At 35.3% G+C, this 20,164-nt stretch overlaps 3 protein-coding genes across 3 annotated transcripts; all 3 read right to left on the bottom strand.

The window, feature by feature from the left end:
• Nucleotides 1–2,529: 2,529 nt before the first annotated feature.
• On the bottom strand, nucleotides 2,530–5,043 carry LOC112022918 (transcription factor MYB27). The gene is made up of 4 exons (XM_024055542.2): nucleotides 3,550–5,043; nucleotides 3,335–3,464; nucleotides 3,108–3,208; nucleotides 2,530–3,005 (listed from the first exon to the last, which is right to left on the bottom strand). The coding sequence occupies exons 1-4, from the start codon at nucleotides 3,662–3,664 to the stop codon at nucleotides 2,662–2,664; spliced, it is 690 nt and encodes a 229-aa protein (XP_023911310.2). The 5' UTR covers nucleotides 3,665–5,043; the 3' UTR covers nucleotides 2,530–2,661.
• A 372-nt stretch (nucleotides 5,044–5,415) lies between these two features.
• LOC112022919 (uncharacterized) lies at nucleotides 5,416–9,606 on the bottom strand. The gene is made up of 4 exons (XM_065769068.1): nucleotides 9,154–9,606; nucleotides 8,952–9,062; nucleotides 6,472–6,540; nucleotides 5,416–5,698 (listed from the first exon to the last, which is right to left on the bottom strand). The coding sequence occupies exons 1-4, from the start codon at nucleotides 9,301–9,303 to the stop codon at nucleotides 5,648–5,650; spliced, it is 381 nt and encodes a 126-aa protein (XP_065625140.1). The 5' UTR covers nucleotides 9,304–9,606; the 3' UTR covers nucleotides 5,416–5,647.
• A 3,781-nt stretch (nucleotides 9,607–13,387) lies between these two features.
• On the bottom strand, nucleotides 13,388–18,761 carry LOC136061450 (serine/threonine protein phosphatase 2A 57 kDa regulatory subunit B' beta isoform-like). Its single transcript, XM_065769067.1, has 2 exons — nucleotides 17,362–18,761; nucleotides 13,388–13,973 (listed from the first exon to the last, which is right to left on the bottom strand). The coding sequence occupies exons 1-2, from the start codon at nucleotides 18,553–18,555 to the stop codon at nucleotides 13,650–13,652; spliced, it is 1,518 nt and encodes a 505-aa protein (XP_065625139.1). The 5' UTR covers nucleotides 18,556–18,761; the 3' UTR covers nucleotides 13,388–13,649.
• Nucleotides 18,762–20,164: the final 1,403 nt, after the last annotated feature.

The following is a 20,164-nucleotide window of genomic DNA, read 5'->3' as shown; positions in this document are numbered from 1 at the left end:
GCCAAATCATAAACTCATGTTTTTGTTCTACTATGAGTATTTTGTCTCTATTGGTCAAAGCCCATAACCATCTCCATTTATGGGATTTTTTTTTTTTTTGGATTTAACTAGACATGATATTTTTTGGTTCTTTGTCACTCTTTTGTATTAATTGATCATCATTTTTTCATAAGGATATATGAGTAAATTTATACATACTCACTTTTTCCATCCATCCACTTTTCCACTCCCAACCAAACAAAAATGAGAAAAATTAAAATCTTTTTCATATTTCCACTTTTCCATCCTCTCACCCCCACTTTTTTACCCTTCCAGCCAAACGAACCCTTAGTGTAGTTGCCTTAACTTTATCTCGATTCAATCTAATTGGATAAATTAAGTGATAATTGTAAGGACCAGATTTGAATTCCTAACCCAAAATACGAATGGATTTAGGCCCAAAAAGCCCAAAATAATGAATTTTTAGAGAATGAGTTAGAAAACTGGGCTTTAGTTAATTAAACAACAAGTTAGGTAGGCTTGATGACAAAAGAGTGAAAATAAACAAATTTAAACTGAAGAAAAAAGCCCTCGGCAGAGTCCGAGGAGACTGGTTCTTATATAATGCTTTTAAGTATGGTTACAAGTCCGGTTCTGGATTGCTACAGTGTTTCTTTCTTGATTTCCTGATCTCATTCCTTCTAGGGGTCTCTTACATTATATATCTCCCTCTTCATGATCTTGGCCCTCCATTTGTTGATCATCTAAGTCACTACTTGAGTGTTTGTCCTATCAGACACCCTCCTTAGCTCTTTATGAGTTGGGATAGCCAAGACAGCACTGTTCATGAGTCTTCTCCACATAAATGCGGCCAGAAAGTTAGCTGCATAACATTTAATGTGGTGGCAGTAGTTTTTCCTTATATATTTCTGAGCTTCCCTCCTTCTTGTGCGTTTGCCATACGCATCCCTGTCAATAGAACATTTAGGAAGATCACCTTGAATGATAAGACATGTATTTGATCTGTGCTTTGCTCATCTGAGGAGGTGAGCCTCCTTAGACTAACTTTCTTATTCTCTCTGTTTGCATCTCACTCATGGGACTCTGAACTTGACATTCTCATTACCATTTATTGGTTCTCGAACCAGTCAGCCTCCTTGAACAAAGCCCAAGACCCAATATACAACTTTGGGCCCTAGTCCCTACAATTATGTTTAGCTAAATTTTCCCCTAAAAAATGTTTAGCTAAATTTAGTGAAGGTGATGTAGCAAATGTAGCCATACTGAAAGAGAAAATTATTAAGTACTCTTGGAATACCTTAAATACGTACTCCCCCTTCTCATATGAATGGTGGATTTCATTATGAATTTAATTAGTGGGACCTACTATTCATGTGAGAGGAGAAAATATGCATTTATGGTATTCGGAAATTACACAATAATTTTCCAACTGAAAGACATTAAAGAAAAAGAGGAACAGGAGGTATGATATTTTCCCTAAAATGTGACATTTAAGTATGTGACGTATTCTGAGGCTTTGGTTAAGTTCATCTAACCTTCTCAAGCTCCCACCTCATGCTCTACTTTCTAAATGGATAATATTATCTTGTTCCTTTGTTTGCACTTGACCAACCTGGTATTCCATCAATATCACAATCAGCTTATTATATTGCAGGGTTTTTATAGCTCAATTAGTGACTTTTGAAAAAGCAAATAACAGTTGTTGATCACACACAGTTTGAGTTTCAATGTGTTACTTTACAGTTTAATTTAAATGCTTGATGCAACACATGTTAGACTGATGTGCTAAAGATTTATTCTTTTTTTCCAAAATTTAATAGACAGCTAATTGATATCCCTTTTTGCTTGCAGTTTGTGCAGAAAATTGACACAACCATGAATTCATAATGTTTCTTTTAGATGCCATAATACAGAGAAAGAAGGGGAGGTCTAATATATATTTTCAATTATGCTACCTGAATAAAATTGAAGCGTCCTACCTAATGGCTAGTTTGGATGAAAGGAGAGTAGATTAGAGTTGGCCAAATCATAAACTCATGTTTTTGTTCTACTATGAGTATTTTGTCTCTATTGGTCAAAGCCCATAACCATCTCCATTTATGGGACGGAAATGGCTTAAAAACCTTTCAAATCTTTCCATGTTTACGCATAAAAGAAGCTTTTCAATCCTTTAATCAATAATGGTTAATTCTACTGTGTCCTCCGGGATGCAAGACATTTTGTTGAATTCTGTCAAGCTTGCTGTAATGGTACCTTTTATTTTGCTATCGGTTATCTTTTAGGGAAAGTTGAATTGGACCTAGGAGCACTCTTCACCCTTATATATGCCATTACTCATCACTGTTATGTTATGACCACAATGATTATTTGGTTTCCATAAAATTACAAAACTTCATCTATATACAATTTTGTTCCCCTACCACAAGTATTTGGATTTATAAGAAAAAAAGAAAGTAAAAACCTAAACTTTCAAGAGAGAGAGAGAGAGAGAGAGACTGAGATTTACATAATTAATGATTTTTAGCAAATGTAGCTAGATTATACGAACAAGTATAGATACAATATTCATGATGCAGTTTGTATAATGCATGATACAAAACATGACTTTTTTACAGTTTTTAATGTTCTTTATGTTCACATTTAATTACAGTAACTTTCTGCTTAATCCATGTTCCATAGGAAGCCAGCGTAGTCCCATATATTGCTATCATCTGGGATCAATGCCGGATAACAAAAACAAGACTCTAAGCTATTACAGCCCTCATGATGTTCTATGTCACTTTGATCCTTTATAAACTCTAAGATTGGATCTGATAATTGCGTTTCATATGGAGAACTAATCAATGAAAATTTTGACAACCCAAGAGCATCAAACGAATCGTCTGTGGTTCCACAAAAGTCCTCAGCAGTCCCATGGTTTTCATAGTTATGGTTTAGGCCACTCATATCACCTTTCTGAAAGAAGAAATCTTGTTTACCATTGTTTAGTTTGCAATAAAAGTTTCCTGTGGAGAAAACAACCGTTAGTAATGCGGAGAAAACATAGTATCTAGAAAAAAACCAATGGCAATAATATCATGAAGAAGAACAAAATGCATTGCATGAACCTTCATGTTGTGCTTGTGCTTTCTTCCTTAAATGAGTCCTCCAGTAATTCTTGATCTCATTATCTGTTCTTCCTGGCAACCTTCTAGCAATCCTTGACCACCTACAAAAAAAAAAAATTAGAACTCAACTATGTTATATTAATTTCTCAACTTGTTTATAATTTCTAAAATGTGGGATTTCCAATTCCATTAACTAAAAAATTGGAAAACAAATTAAAAAACCTTACTTGTTACCCCATAGCTCATGCAGTCGAAGAATGATCTGCTCTTCTTCGATGCTTATATGACCACGTTTAAGATTAGGGCGAAGATAATTCAACCACCGCAACCTGCAGCTCTTACCACTCCTCTTAAGACCTGCATTAAGAACAAGTTCTCCATAAGCTTAGTTTATGACATCAAGCAAATATCTGTTTTGTTCATTCATATAAAACATATATACCTGAAGCCCTTGCTATGGAATCCCACCTCCTTTCCCCCATTAGGGTGACAAAGGTCGAGAGCAGCTCATCTTCCTCTTCGTGCCAAGTCTCTCTGCGCAATTTCTCTCCTTGCATTGTTGCTTTAAAAGCCGTTGTCGTTTGCAACAAACTCAAGAGGAGTTTTGAGTCTTTTTATATGAGGAACAGGGTGGCAAAGGAGTCGGGAAAAAGAGAGAGGGTGACGAGACCAGAAATTATTACATGGTAACATAGGTGGACAACACTAGTTGGTGGGAACTTTATCATTGACTTATTTATACATGCAAATAACATCTTGATTAAACCATCCACCGATCTATCAATGATTTTATTCCAGTTCTATCTTTCAGCACGACCATTTTTGGCTCTATATGCAAAAGTGGTTCTCCACTTCTTTTGATATATTTGATAGCTACAATGGGAAGAGGGGAAGGGGATTCGAATCCTAGGCATCTCTGTTGCAAACACCAAAAGATATCAATTGAGTTATAAAGTCGTCATTCTTCACTTAATACTTTTTGCAAGTCCATAGATAAGCTTTGTCTGCCCATTATTAAATGACAGGAATTCAATCTCCATTAAATATATAGTTAACGAGAAAGGCGTAAGGATAGGGATGAGGTTAGAAAAGAAAACCAAGATCAAGATGATATTTGATATATTTCTCTCTAGCTTTTAAATTACATGGAAAAGATGCAGGCTCTTTAGCAGGCCGCCAAAAACAATAGACATGCTCTTTGATTAGAAGTGAGCTCGGACCATCTCAGTCCACTCTTGTATTGAGGCATGGACCATAGTTAAGGAACTCTGATAGTTATAACTCATAACTGCCCAAACTAGGGTGGCAATAAGTATCTCCCACTGGACCATCTTGCTTCATCTCCCTCACGTTTTCCTTTTGTCACGCAATCTGCTCTGGCCCTTTAACCCAAAACAAAGAGTCCCGCAGTCTGCTCTGGCCCTTTTACCCAAAACAAAGATTTTTAGTCACGCACTCGCACACATACTTAGCCTAACCATGTACTTTGTGCATGCACTCACTCTTTTTGGCATCTGTATCCTTTTCTGGTAGATCGTTCAGCTTCAGTGTGGTGTAACAAATAAGATTTCATCTTGCTAGTTGGTTATGCTCTGAAACCTACCACAAGAGGATTTGGGGACTTGAGGGCCATTAGGCACTTTCAGCTCAAGCAAAGAGCTTACTCTTGAAGTTGAAATTGGCCAGTGATGTACCACATCAAGAATTTAAACAAAACTCCGTAATAACTGGAATTGCAATTTATATATTAAATGACTAGAATTGCCATTTCATCTTCAGAATGAGATGACATTTTTGAAGATTATAAAGCAATCCATATATTAACGATATGTTTAAAGGTTTATAAAAGAATGGAATAGGATGGAACAGGTAAATCATAAAGGAATACAATAGAGAAAAGAATATGATATTTTTTCTCTTGTATTTGAGAGTTCATAAAAAGGTAAATGAAAACAAAAGAAATATTTCATTTTATTATTATACCTTTCACTTTTAATTTCCATTTCTCAAACATAGAGATGAAAGCATAATCCAACTCCATTTTATTAAAGGATTGAATATTCCATTTATTCCCAATAAACTTTCAAACGAAGTTGAATAGATTGAAATTAGAATATAATATACTTCAAAAAATTCATTCCATTCCATTTTCTTTCCCCCTCCTAAACAAGCTAGAAATGGAAGAGGATATTAAAGAATCAATCAAAAGACTATTCAACGCTTAGAAAAATAATAAAATTAAAACTCTACACCTGACTCAACCTTATGGATTTGAGGAAAAAAAACAAGTAAACATACTTACTCAAGATTATCTATGTGGAAAAGCATCCATTAAATATATAGCCAAAAGTACATTGGAGAAACAGAACCTCTTTAAATGTCACCATGCCATATAAATTTACCCGCAACTGATCTACAACTTATTTGAGATCTTATTTACAGTCAAACTGCCTGGCTAGCCTTATGCTCATTGCAACAATAGTAACAAAAACTTGCGAGCAGAAATGTGCAGCCAACTGTCCTCTTAAAACCAAACGCCACTAGCGATCTATAAATGATTTGTTCATGAGGTTGACAGCATCATCCATGAACTGCATCAAAGGAACCAGTGACCACATTAATTGTCACACGCTACTGGAAAAGCAGAATTCCATGTTTGATCCACAAAAGCTTGAATGCCTTATTTCTCCCAACAACTAACTACTACTACTACTACTACACACACACACACACACACACACAAAAACCAAAACTTCTAACAATGAGAACCTACACTATTACTGCATAAGAACATGGCCACAAGGAATGGATGATAAGCACAAGGTATCTGTTGGACTTGCCTATCTACTGTAAAATCAATGATGAAAATAACTACAAAATGCTGCTCATAGTTGGAAGCATCTTTCACAAGAAATGTAAAATAATTTCAGTTTTATATTTTTCACCAAAATGACTTGAAAGACTAGTCACCAACTTTACCATACATGCATTTGCCAGCATGCACACATTATAATAATTTACTAGTACACACACACACACACACACAATTTCATTCACAATGTCCTTGATATTTATGAAATTTATTAGTAAAATTAAGAATACTATCCTTATGTCTAAGCCAATTGAGCTTATCAAAAACAAAAAAGTGTAAGGCAATTGAAATTCCTGGATTATGTGTAACTCTTGTTTTCAATCCTCAGATCAGTTAAAGGATCTAGTCCTTTCCAAATTACAGTCCCCTGAAATTGCACTGGCAGTTCACATTCTATTACTTAGCTTTGTGTGTGTGTGTTTTTTTTCCTCAAAAACATAAGTAAACAAGTTAAGACAAAGAAGAAACAACTCTAAAAACAAGAAAATTTACCTTCCCAAGCGACTTGAGTTCTCGTCCAACTGGTTCCAAAAATTTCAGGTTAACATCTATAGGCCATACCTGTCCATAAGTAGAAGAGAAATTAACAATAAGGAAAATATCTCGAAAAAAAAAAAAAAAAACCAACAACAACAACAATTTTCAAAATTTAAAGCAAACAAGAGTAAAATGCTAAAATCGTGCTAATTTCAGACCCAACATGACATTAGATATAGAAAATACCCTCCAAAACATCAGAGAGCATTGAAAGCAACTACAGCCTTCCATTTGATAAGATTAGATACAAGCATAAACCTAACTCATTCATAATGCTTTGTCACATAGTACAATATCAAAAATCAAAATTGATAAGTTAAACAAAAACTCAAAAGGAAGAGACAGAACAGACAACTTCCACTGGAAGCCAAACAAAGTTTTATCAAAAGACCACACAAGTTAATTATTGAGTTTGAATGCTCTCTCTTAGAATTATTAAAAAAAAAAAAAAAAAAAAAAAAAAAAAAAAAAAAAAAAAAAAAAAAAAAAAAAAAAAAAAAAAAAAAAAAAAACAACAACAACAACAATTTTCAAAATTTAAAGCAAACAAGAGTAAAATGCTAAAATCGTGCTAATTTCAGACCCAACATGACATTAGATATAGAAAATACCCTCCAAAACATCAGAGAGCATTGAAAGCAACTACAGCCTTCCATTTGATAAGATTAGATACAAGCATAAACCTAACTCATTCATAATGCTTTGTCACATAGTACAATATCAAAAATCAAAATTGATAAGTTAAACAAAAACTCAAAAGAGACAGAACAGACAACTTCCACTGGAAGCCAAACAAAGTTTTATCAAAAGACCACACAAGTTAATTATTGAGTTTGAATGCTCTCTCTTAGAATTATCCTTGCTTTAGCGTCACTAAGTTACCTAAGGTAGTCATTTTTGAAGTATCATTAAAGAAATCAGTATCTTATTTTGAGAGAGAGAGAGAGAGAGAGATCAACAGTGTTCCAAAATGAAGATAACGGATTAATATAAATCTATCAGTCTGTCACAAATAGTCTACCTTTAGCCACCAACAACCAGTAGATAGTCAAATTGTGCCGCTTACTTCCAAAACAACGCCTAACATGAAATCATGGCTGAAGTTTCCAATACTGAAACAAGCTAATGAAGACAATATTCTTGCAGTCTTGGCCTTCAACCATTTTATTAACATCTACCACTAACAAACCAATACTCTCAAATCATTCTCAATCCTAACAGATCATGTCGGAGACATCTGCCCATGGTGCACTATGCTCATTTTCAACCCCTGTTCCTGTCCTAAATTCTGGGCATGGCACGCAATTTGAATAAAGACCAGTTCAGTTCTCTATTACAGTTGATATGAATGGGACTGTTGTGTAAGGATGAGCTAGGTTTAATGTGTTTTAGGAGTGCACAAATTGCCTTTACCAAAGAATGTAAACAGCTAGGAAAACACACTTGATATCACAACTGGTTCCTTTTCAGAAGTAATTAACCACCATGAGGAAGGAGAACAACGAGGGATGAGGGCCAAAGGAAATTCCTTATGTCCTAGATTGATATTATGTCCTGGCACAAATGTATCTAGTCCCATAACTAAAATTTTTCCTTTCGAAAGTGAAAAAGGTGAATGCTCAAGCAATAGTGCAACTCATGCCTCTCACTTCAGTAATATAATTCCCCTCCAATACTTTCACCTTCAAATCATCTGAGTTCATGTCTAGGAACCACGACCTGTAGAACAATTTTCCTATTGCAAATTTGGTGTATTGAACACTTGAAGACACAATATAAGTGTTTATCCCAGCTACCATTTCTCTGAAGACTTACAATAAAGGTCCACTTTTATTTATCTAAAATCAGTTCAGACTCATGACAGTTTTATGTAATTTTAGTGTTATGATTTTAAGAATTGTTTTACCGTCCATTGTTTGTGCATTCAAAAAGGCCAAATTCCATACTTCTGTCTGTACACACATGCTAGTGCAACAAACATTCATACAATCTAATCCAATTAAATCCACACAATCTAAGGTATCGCAGTAACCATATTGATAAGCTCACCACAAAGTTGTATTGTGATGTTCCTTCCACAAATTCTATTATTTCACCACAACCAAGAGCCTTAACGAGATAAAGCTGTCACAACTAAGAGAAGCTAATAGGAAAAAAAAAAACAATGATGTCCGTTTGCCTCAGTTGATAGTTAGTATTTGATACATTGTAGAACTGCCTGAATTTAGTGTCATTAGCAATTTCACATTCACAGGTACCTACAAAAATCTCCATAGCATAAATATGCCAAAATAGATTTTATCAAACAAAATCAATCATGTACGAATCAATGAAAAATTAAAAGAACCCACTTACAAATTCGCCAAATTTCAAATTCAAAGAACATAATTTTTTTTTATTTTAAAAAAGACAGCTTTCTGATGAAAAAGAAGAACCTTGAGACCAAGCAATTTGATGGGTGTAATCTGGCCTGGAACAATACACTCTGGTCCCGCGGCTTCCACAATAGCTTCCATTGCTAACCCATTTCCTATCGGATTAGAATGCTGCAAATACACCCAGAAACTTAAAAATCAACAAAAACCCATTATAGAACAACACCACCCAAGTAAAAAATATGCACACAAAAAATATAACCTTCATGACAGAGAGAGCATAGTCTGAATGAGGAGTTTGGGGGAGGCGGAGCAGTGGGGAGTGGTGAATTTTGGGTATGGGTTTAACAGAAGGAGAGGCCCTCCATGGGGCATCCTTTTGAAGCGAGGTTGCTCCTCCTTTTTTGGACATATGTACGCTTTAAGGCTTTAGCTGCTAAAAAGCTTGGTGTGGGACTTTTGAGAGGTTTATGTGTTTTTGTGTGAGAGAGAGAGTGATAGAATTAGAGGATATGGAACGGAATGAAGGAGTGGAGTGTAGAGGAGATGAGGAAGGTGACAAGGTTTGGGAGATTAGGATTTTGAAGCAAGCTGGGGTTTTTGTGATTTGTATTTGAGCTATAAAGATTTTAACGAGCAAGATTATGGGAATGTTGTTTTTGTGGACGGAATTGGTATAAAAGGTTTGTTGTGTGAATGGCTAATTAATGAAATGACTTTGACTTGGGCACCAAAGGGATCTTCCCAACTTATATTCTTTTTAGTTTTACCTTCCTTCTTTCCTCTTTTTGGAAAAACATTCAAAAGACAAAATTTTAATTGGTAGGATAAGATTTATGATCTATGATAGATTTTAGGGTAAAAATATACAATAAATTGTTATTGAGGATTGGGCTAATGATAATCAAGTCCAAGACATTTTAAAATTGATAAATTTGGCCTCTAAATACAAATATACAGTTAATAAATTTGTTCATGTTAGCTGTAATGATTTGATTGATCTTCATATAAGTTAGCTTTAACGTTATTTATCAGTCAAGCGGTCAAAACAAAGAGTTAAAGTGATAAATGGTATTACGTACTTAGGAGCCAAATATATCAAATTTTAAATATGTTGGATATGGTTAGCATTATCTCAAATCTTAGGAGTAATTACTATATTTTACCCTAGATTTTAATCTATAACATTAATTTTTGATATGGAGAGAGTTTGAATTAATTGAGAGAGAGAGAGCTAATGGTTTTATCAAATCAAACACCCAAAATTACATAGGATTATTACAATTACTTAGAAAGCACAAAATCGTGGATAAAACTTTGATGGTATTGCAAAAAGCTCATCACGTTCAGGAGAAGCAGGGGCATGACAAAGGATGATACAAGACTATGGATAAAGGATTTTGCTCTTAACCTTATAATTTCTTGGAGTATCATAAATGGAGAAGGGTGGGCTACTTATTTTGAACTTCAACAAAAAATTTTAAGGGAAAAAACGGGTAGTATAGCTATATAGGCCCATCAGAGTAACTTCAAGTTCAACTACTGTGAAACATTGGATACAAAATAATAGTATTGGAAATTGACTTGTTATTGGCAACCAGATGGTCAACAAATGCACTATGAATAGAATTAAATACTAATAGTAATGCAAAAGGCTCATTGGATTCAGCCGAATATAAGGGACAAATCAAGTCCTTAAGTTGATTTCAGGTCATTAAGGTCAGGTGAAATAAACCTGAAATTGGGTAGGTTAAGTTGAATATGGATGGGTCCTTGGGCAATCCGGGTTTGGCTAATAGAGGGGGGGCCTTATGCAAGACCATAATGGGGCTTAAATAAAAGGCTCACTCGTTTTATTGGGGTCTCTATCAGCGTTGATCCAGAGCTATGGGCCGTAAGGAAAGGGTTAATAATGTGTAGAAATTTCAATCTTGGAGTAGTGGAAATTGAAATAGTTGCTAAAATTGTGTTTGGTTGGATAATTGAGAAGTATAATAGTAGTTTATATCATGCTTCTCTTATCTTGGATTGTAAGATCATCATCAGCTAGATTCCTCAAATGAAAATGAGTCACTGTTTCCATAAAGCAAATAAGTATGCTTATCCGCCTATGGACTTATGTTTGCTTTTGTTTTATGACAATCTGAGTTTGTATTATAAGAGGCATAATTCTCTAAATTCTATTGTCATTAATTCTATTTGTTAATGCTATCTAGATTTACCACCCCCCCCCCCCCCCCCAAAAAAAAAAGGGAGTGGGGTGGGGAAGATGGATAAAGATTTTGCACTTAATCTAGTAATTTCATAGATTATCATCAATGTAGAACTATGGGCTATTTATTTTGGACTTTCAACGGCTATGCAACATGGGATACAACACAGTAGTATTGGAGATTGACTCATTATTAGCAACCATTGGTTAACAATTATATTTTTGTATTTTCCTCATGATTTAACTAGCTTGATCATTGATTGCAAACACTTATGCCAGACCTTAACAAGTCTCCTGACGCTATAACCATTAAGAAATACTTTGGACGCCTATTAGTTCTTTTTTGTTTTTGGTTTTTATTGTTTTTTTTTTTTTTTAAATTTATTATTAGAGTTTCAACTTTCAACCTAATTCTTTTTTTATTTTTTTTTATAGAGTTTCACCCTAGTTCTTTTTTTGTTTGATTGTATATTTTGGGTTATGCTGGTCAATTCTCTCTCTCTCTCTCTCTGTATATATATATATATATTCTTATTTTTTATGCTTATGAAACTAACCATAAGATAAGACCCATACCAATTTTTGCCAAAAGACATGCCCAAAAAGAAAGGGTTGGAGAGGTTCCCAATTAAAAACTAAACATCCAACTAGAAAAAGCTGTGAATGCCAATTTTAGAATTCATCAACAAAAGACAAGATCACAAGAAGCAGAGAACATGAAAACGGGCATACATGTTCACAGTACCTTTTATTTTTTAGATAAAATGTACCCTTAAATTAAGAAGAAAATTCTCACCTCACATTTCACTTTTTTTTTTTTTTTTTTTATAATAAAAATGTTAAATTACAAGTTAACATTTCTAACTTAGTTAAAAATAAAGTCAATCCTATAACTTATGATTTGTTCATTCAAATCCTAGAACCTCTATTCCTTTCTGTCCACTTTTGTTAGTGAAGTTGCTGTTAAGCATCCCAAAATAGTGTAGTTTTGGTAGTTTTTGAATTTCCAAAACAATATCACTCTTAAGTTAGGAGTCTCGAAATTAGAAAGAGAAACTTTATCAAATAAAAGTGAAAATTATAGGACTGAATTGTGTTTTATGTAAAGTTACAGGATATAATTTGTAAAATTCATAGTAATTATATATATATATATATAGATAAATAAAAAAGGTGGGTTTTGCCAGGTGAAGAGTGAATTCCGTGCTCCCATTGAGTGTCTATACTCAGCCCCGTGCCAGGATTAAAAAAAAAAAAAATTCACGTGCAATTGACCCCGCTGTTTGAGCTTTGCCATACAACCCACCTCAAAAAAAATAAAGGATAGAAATCGATGGATTACAAACTCACCTTGAATTTTTACAAATTTCTCAAAATTATAGCAACACGTGCAAGCTCGACGATCCACAAGATCTAGATAACAATAACTCAAAAAAGGGCGCACAGCACTGAGAAGTGAGGATTGCCAAGTAGTTAGTTCTTCACAGATAAAGTATCGTCTTCATATAATTTATGAATACCAAAAAAATTAAATAAATAAACATGCACGTGAACAGTGAACTTGAATTATATCCTCTATTGCAAATGTCATATATTCAACAAACAACACAGAGAAAAACCCCCACCAGCTGAATTTTGAATAATTTTATGTATCTAATGTGAAAGACAATTTAAGTCCTATTCATAATTTCATGAAAGTACAAACAAAAAGATTCATACTTCTCTTTCTAGAGGAACAAAAAAGGTAAAAAAGAATACAAATTATATTTCACAAATCATTCTTAATAAAAAAAAAAAAATCACGTGCAATTGACCCAGCTGTTTGAGATTTGCCATACAACCCACCTCAAAAAAAATAAAGGATAGAAATCGATGGATTACAAACTCACCTTGAATTTCTACAAATTTCTCAAAATTATAGCAACACGTGCAAGCTCGACGATCCACAAGATCTAGATAACAATAACTCAAAAAAGGGCACACAGCACTGAGAAGTGAGGATTGCCAAGTAGTTAGTTCTTCACAGATAAAGTATCGCATTCATATAATTTATGAATACAAAAAAAATTAAATAAATAAACATGCCCGTGAACAGTGAACTTGAATTATATCCTCTTTTGCAAATGTCATATATTCAACAAACAACACAGAGAAAAACCCCCACCAGCTGAATTCTGAATAATTTTATGTATCTAATGTGAAAGACAATTTAAGTCCTATTCATAATTTCATGAAAGTACAAACAAAAAGATTCATACTTCTCTTTCTAGAGGAACAAAAAAGGTAAAAAAGAATACAAATTATATTTCACAAATCATTCTTAACAACAGCATATACCTAACAAATTCCATACATTTAAATTACATTTTTATCGCTGCTTCTTCTTCTTCTTCCGATATCTTCAATGATCGGATTGAGATCAAAAAATAAAATGTGAACAAAAAATATGCAAAAGAATACCCACCAAAATGGAGAGGATCAGATTCATGATCTTCCATCCTCCGCATCATTTTTCCATTGTGGTCCAACTAATCCTGAGTTATCAGTTACACTGTAATCATATCCTCTCCCCCTCTCTGTGCAGCCACATCGGCCAGTTTCTTCCATGTCAGTTCCCGTTGTTCGTCCATCTCTCTGGCCCTGGCCTCTCTCTCTGCATGCTGCCTCTGGCACTCATCAAACAACTCAGCATCCATTTCCAAGAACATTTTCCGAACATTGACAGTCAGCCCGTGTACTGCCTGATTCCAGTGACTCTGAATATTCTTCTCCAATGCCTCAAATATAATTGGTAGTATGACACTCCGATTCTGGGCTATTAAGCTCACAATGTGCTCATTATTCCACAAAAAGAGGGCTCGTTCTGCAACCTGCAATACGAGTGTTCATAAGCAAAAAGCTTGAAAGAAATGACATTTATGCTTTTATTGATAGTAAAAGAGGTTATTTTATACTGAGCGTGAGAAAGAAATCAAAGAATGTTTAAAGGTGATTCTATATCTGAACAACTTGTCAACTTCTAAGGCCAATCCAAAAAAGGCTGGTAAATTAGAAGGATTAGAGTGCAATCTTATGACAAGAAGATATGTACTCCAAGCAACACAATGGTTCCCAAAAAAATAAATAAAACCTCCTTCGGAGGACTGCCTCAATGACATGAACACAAAATTTTGTAATCAAGAACAAACATGCAGGACAAAGTTCACCATATATCATGAAAACCCACTAAATAATTCCAAATGATGATTGCCTCCAGCTCTCTCCTACATAATTGTTCTTTAACTAAAAAAAACTGCAGTAGTGTGTGCTTGGATGAGCTTCTTTTTTATCAGTTTATTTTGTTTATTGGGTAAAAGTATTGGCATACCTTACAAAATGTGACGCTTAGAAAAGTTATTCTCTTTAACTATGAAAATAAGCTTAACCAAACAGGCAGCAAGCATGCATAACATGCATTCGCAGGGTAAGGCATGACAGCATGAACTTATGGAATCTTATACCCATCCTTTTTCCCTACTTCCAGCTGGCAACATCTATACTTCATCTATCCAACATTTGGCAGTGTGGCTGTAACTACCTGATTATGGATGCAACCTTAATAGAGCACCAATTGTTTCAAGAAAAGGATGTTGCACAGAAATCTGTCCGAGGACAAAAGAGTAACTTTTGGGCTATTTGATCCTGAGCAAATTGTAGAGAAAATTTCACAGGGTTTATTATAAACCACTGACATTGATGGAGCCAACAATAACAACAACCAAGCCTTAGTACCAAAGTTTTTGAGTCAGCTATGGATCCTCAAGAAACTAGTCAAGGTCGACCACATATATTATTTTCCATCATTCTATTCTATCTGAAATCATGCTCTGTTATTTCCTTAATAAACACGCCAATTTTTTACTACTTGTAATAATGTTATTTCTCAATCTAAAGTCATAGTCTCTATCCAAAGTCACTCTTTCTCAATAATGCATTAATCACCCTCCCTTGAACAAGTTAACGAACTAAGAAAAGACCCATTAAACAATATATCAAGATGCAACAGAGAAAATTTTCAGGAGAAACAGGAAAAAACCTGTTACCTAAGCTTAATGATGGATAGGTGTACTAGAGTTCAAAGGAGATAGAACTAACCTCCAAACCATGACACTAAGACAGCTGTATTATTAAGGGAAAATTACAAAAAAATCTGAAGTGAAACAGGTTATTGGAAAGATAATTCTCAGTGATGCATTATATAGTGGCATTGAGAGAAACCACACAACAATGTTACGATAGATATTTGCTGCTAAAAGATCAGTTTGCATTGCTCATGAGTCATGACCAATCAATCAAAGGTATCTCCCCACCCCAAGAAGAAAACAAAACTCGATTCAAAACAAGATTTTGTTTATTTGTATTTTAAAATTTTTAAGTAAAGTAATAGACAGTGAGTTCACAAAGGAGTGCTACTCCTCTACCACTAGGATTCCAGAAGTAGAGAGAAACAACAGATATGCAAAGAAAAGGAGGATATTTTATTTGTTTTTTTGATAGGCAAAGTGCTAAAAAGAGACATTATGGCCTTTATATATATATATATATATAAAAGTAAAAATTTATTGGACAATAAAGAAAATAATGCCCTTCTCAAACTAGGTAAGATTTCCTTCAGGTTTAAATATTATTTTTAAACATAATATGGAGCTCACTCTCTCTCTCTCTCTCTCTCTCTAACACACACATACACAGATATGCACACACTTGTACATATTTTTCATTTCAATATGAAATCTTTTTCTTTTTCTGATAACACCAAGGGAAAGGGCAACAAGAGACTCAAACTAGCAACCTCTGAATTATAAGTCATGATCCCCAGCCAATTGTGCAACCCCTTGGGTTTATCATTTCAAGATAATCTATCACTGACCAAAAAAAATTTCTTAACTCTAACACCTTGTTCTTCAAATCAACACTCCCCAAATAACTCCCTACGTGTCCCAACATGGTCACTTTAGTGCCCTTTTTAAACATGTTTAAAAATGCACTTACCCGAGACATTGTAAGAAAGCATGAAATAACTCAATGAACAAGACTTAGCCATTGAATATCAAGTCAACATATAAACCACTAGATACTCAAAATTATCAACTAGTTAAACCATATAAAAATATAAGTAAACCACTAATCACTGATTGAAATTCAATTGAAGTTGGCATGCTGGATCATTTAAGAACATCTCTTTTGACTCCAGGATGAAGTAATTATGAAATGAAAGGGAAATAAGTGGAGACTGCAGAAAAAGGTAAGAATTGGCTCTAAGAACAGTCAAGGCAGTCCCACTAGCATATAAATAAAAGCACTGGACGGCGAAGTGATTGATATAATATTCCTAAAATGACCAGAAGCACCTGTTTGCCAAGATAAAATACTTGCCATACGAGCCTATGACCATTATTAGTCCCTTCTTCAAACATGTTTTAAAATTGCACTTATCCAAGACATTAAAAGAAAGCAAGAAATAAAACAATGAACAAACAAGTTTGCGACCTCAGACATGGATTGACTAGGTTCTTTGACAGGTTCATGATATAACTGAGTGAACAAAACTTGGCCATTAGAAATCAAGTCAACATGTAAACCACTAGATAGTCAGAACAATCAACTAGTTAGACCATATAAAAATATAAGAAACCCACTAATCACATATTGAAATTCAATTGAAGTTGGCAGTGCTTGGATCATTTCAAAATGTCCCTTTTGACTCCACGATGAAGCGATTAAAATGAAAAGGCAACAAGTGGAAATTGCAGAAAAAGGTAAAAGAAAAATGTAAGAAATGACTAAGAACAGTCAAGGCAAACCCATTAGTAGATTAAAAAGGGCACTGGACAGTCAGGTAATTGATATACCTTTCTTAAAAAGGCAGAATTTTCCTAAAAACACCAGAAGCACCTTTGCGCCAGGATTAAATACTTGCTATATGAGCTAATGACCATTAATAGTGATGAGAGAATGCAATGAATCCCATTTGACCAAAATTCCATATAAAGAGGCCATTCTAAATGCAAAGTTTCAACTTTCAAGATTGCAAACACAAGTGGCACAACGAAGTGAACAACTAAAAGGGAAAATTTACAAAACCAGTCAACATAACATATTCCCAAAAGTGAAAAACAACAAAAGCAATCATTGGCAACCATTTGTCTCAAACAAAAACTGATAGTTCACAGGTTTTAGCTCTGATAAACAACAAATTCTATCCAAAATTTCACAAACCTGAAAATGAGAGCTATTGAGGCACCGTGCAATCTGTCTGAAAAGAGGAACCATACAACGCTGAAACTCGGCGGATTGCGTGGCTTCCAGCACTTCCTCGAGTTCTCCAAGAAAGAGAACTTCCTTCTGGCAATTAGTAACAGGCCAATACTTCAACAAACCCCTTATAACCGTGTCGGCGAGCTTATAATCTTTCTCCACAAACTGAGTAATACAATAAGACAATTGCTGATGGTACATTGAAATCGGTTTCGGCTTATGCAGAGGAATAAGCGCCCGAACCAAAAACAACTTGTGCTCCTCCTTCATTGGCAGTGCAAACCCATTGATTATACTCCCTAGAATCTCCAAAAGCTCGCCGATACCACTATGCCTCTCGGTCTCATATATAAACCGATAAAATATGTTGTTTATCGCTTTTCGGATAAAGGGTCGATGAACCATGAACTTCCCGTAAATCCTATGCAGAATGGTTTTCAAATACTCCCTCTCACGTGGGTCTTCGGAGTCGAACAAGTCCAGAAGCTTCAACACGAAGGAATGGTCGATGTATCGCTTCGCGACTTTCGTATCGGTATCGGACGAAACGACGTATCTTAACAAGAGCTCGTACACGAGCTGCAAGTGTGGCCAACAGGGTTCGAGGTACGGCTCTTCTTCTTCGGGATCGGCGGATTCTTGACCGGTGTTTTCGTGGGAAGCCGGCGGCAAGCACCGAAAAACGTTGACCGATACCATCCGAATCATCTCCTCTTGGCAAGTTTCGGTGATTTTTCCCGAACCGGACTGTATGAAATCGACGAGCTCCATGAGCGATTGCCTCTTGATCTCCTTCTCTCTCACCGATTTGAGCGTGTCGGAGAAATCGAATTGGAAGCAACAGATTTGAAGCTTTCGGATGAACAAGCTCTGTCGCTCCGATACGGGCACGTCTCGGAACAACGGGAGAGGATCCACGTGTCCGGACGGAGGCGGGCCGAGGCCCATCGACGAAATTGGGCCGGGCCCAGATGAGTTCGGTGAAGGCGGAGGCGGTGGGCCCGCACGAGAAGCATGGTTAACGACCACATTGGCGGTTGAGACCGACCCGGAATTTCGGGTCACCGGTTGGCCGTAACCGAATATGGAACCCGGGTCGTTGGAGTCGGATTTGGATGGCTTTCGGTGACTTCCTTTTATGATTTTCTTCAACATTGTCTTCTCAGCTTTGAAAAAACACGAACACGAAACCCTAACCTAAAACTAAAACTAAAAAAAAAAAAATCAGTGGTGGATCAAATTGAAGGGCGGTGATTGCAGGGAATGAAAATGGATCGGTATGCAGGGAATCATTTCTCAAAATCAAATCTTTTGTGAGCTGTGGATCTGAGTGTCTGAGAACAGAAATTTTTTTTTNATTTATTGGACAATAAAGAAAATAATGCCCCCATGTACACAGGCAGTGTGTTACAGTAGTTACACCATGGCCTGTAGTACCCCAAAAAAAAAAAAAAAAATCCACATTTAAGGGGGAAAAAGGGGGGGGGGGGGTGGGGGGAAAGCCCCATACTCCATTCTTGACTTGAATGAAGATTGCAGAGAAATGGAAAAGTAGAAACACCTTAAACTACTTCCAACCATCATTTTGGCCGTTGCCTTACCATGAGATCAGGATATAAGAATCAAAGATATCATTGGTAAAGTTTCTAGCAAACAGGAATTAATGATCATGCCTCGAAAGTTAGATTGTGTGAAGTAACCTGTTGACCTATTGATTGACAAATTACAATCATCATCTCAAACTAGGTAAGATTTCCTTCAGGTTTAAATATTATTTTTAAACATAATATGGAGCTCACTCTCTCTCTCTCTCTCTCTCTAACACACACATACACAGATATGCACACACTTGTACATATTTTTCATTTCAATATGAAATCTTTTTCTTTTTCTGATAACACCAAGGGAAAGGGCAACAAGAGACTCAAACTAGCAACCTCTGAATTATAAGTCATGATCCCCAGCCAATTGTGCAACCCCTTGGGTTTATCATTTCAAGATAATCTATCACTGACCAAAAAAAATTTCTTAACTCTAACACCTTGTTCTTCAAATCAACACTCCCCAAATAACTCCCTACGTGTCCCAACATGGTCACTTTAGTGCCCTTTTTAAACATGTTTAAAAATGCACTTACCCGAGACATTGTAAGAAAGCATGAAATAACTCAATGAACAAGACTTAGCCATTGAATATCAAGTCAACATATAAACCACTAGATACTCAAAATTATCAACTAGTTAAACCATATAAAAATATAAGTAAACCACTAATCACTGATTGAAATTCAATTGAAGTTGGCATGCTTGGATCATTTAAGAACATCTCTTTTGACTCCAGGATGAAGTAATTATGAAATGAAAAGGGAAATAAGTGGAGACTGCAGAAAAAGGTAAGAATTGGCTCTAAGAACAGTCAAGGCAGTCCCACTAGCATATAAATAAAAGCACTGGACGGCGAAGTGATTGATATAATATTCCTAAAATGACCAGAAGCACCTGTTTGCCAAGATAAAATACTTGCCATACGAGCCTATGACCATTATTAGTCCCTTCTTCAAACATGTTTTAAAATTGCACTTATCCAAGACATTAAAAGAAAGCAAGAAATAAAACAATTTTTTTTTGCTTTTGTTTTTGTTTGTACCGTGGGTTGGGTTTTTTTTTTTTTTTTTTTTTGATTTTGTTATGGTTTAGGATTTGGTTGGAATCAGAGTTTAACGTTGAAAGGATCGAAGTGGTGAATCATCCGAGTCGGATCGCCG

The sequence above is a fragment of the Quercus suber genome, unplaced genomic scaffold (assembly GCF_002906115.3).
Source record: "Quercus suber isolate HL8 unplaced genomic scaffold, Cork oak 2.0 scaffold_1040, whole genome shotgun sequence".
Taxonomy (NCBI): Eukaryota; Viridiplantae; Streptophyta; class Magnoliopsida; order Fagales; family Fagaceae; genus Quercus; species Quercus suber.
This window is presented reverse-complemented; position numbering and strand designations above follow the sequence as displayed.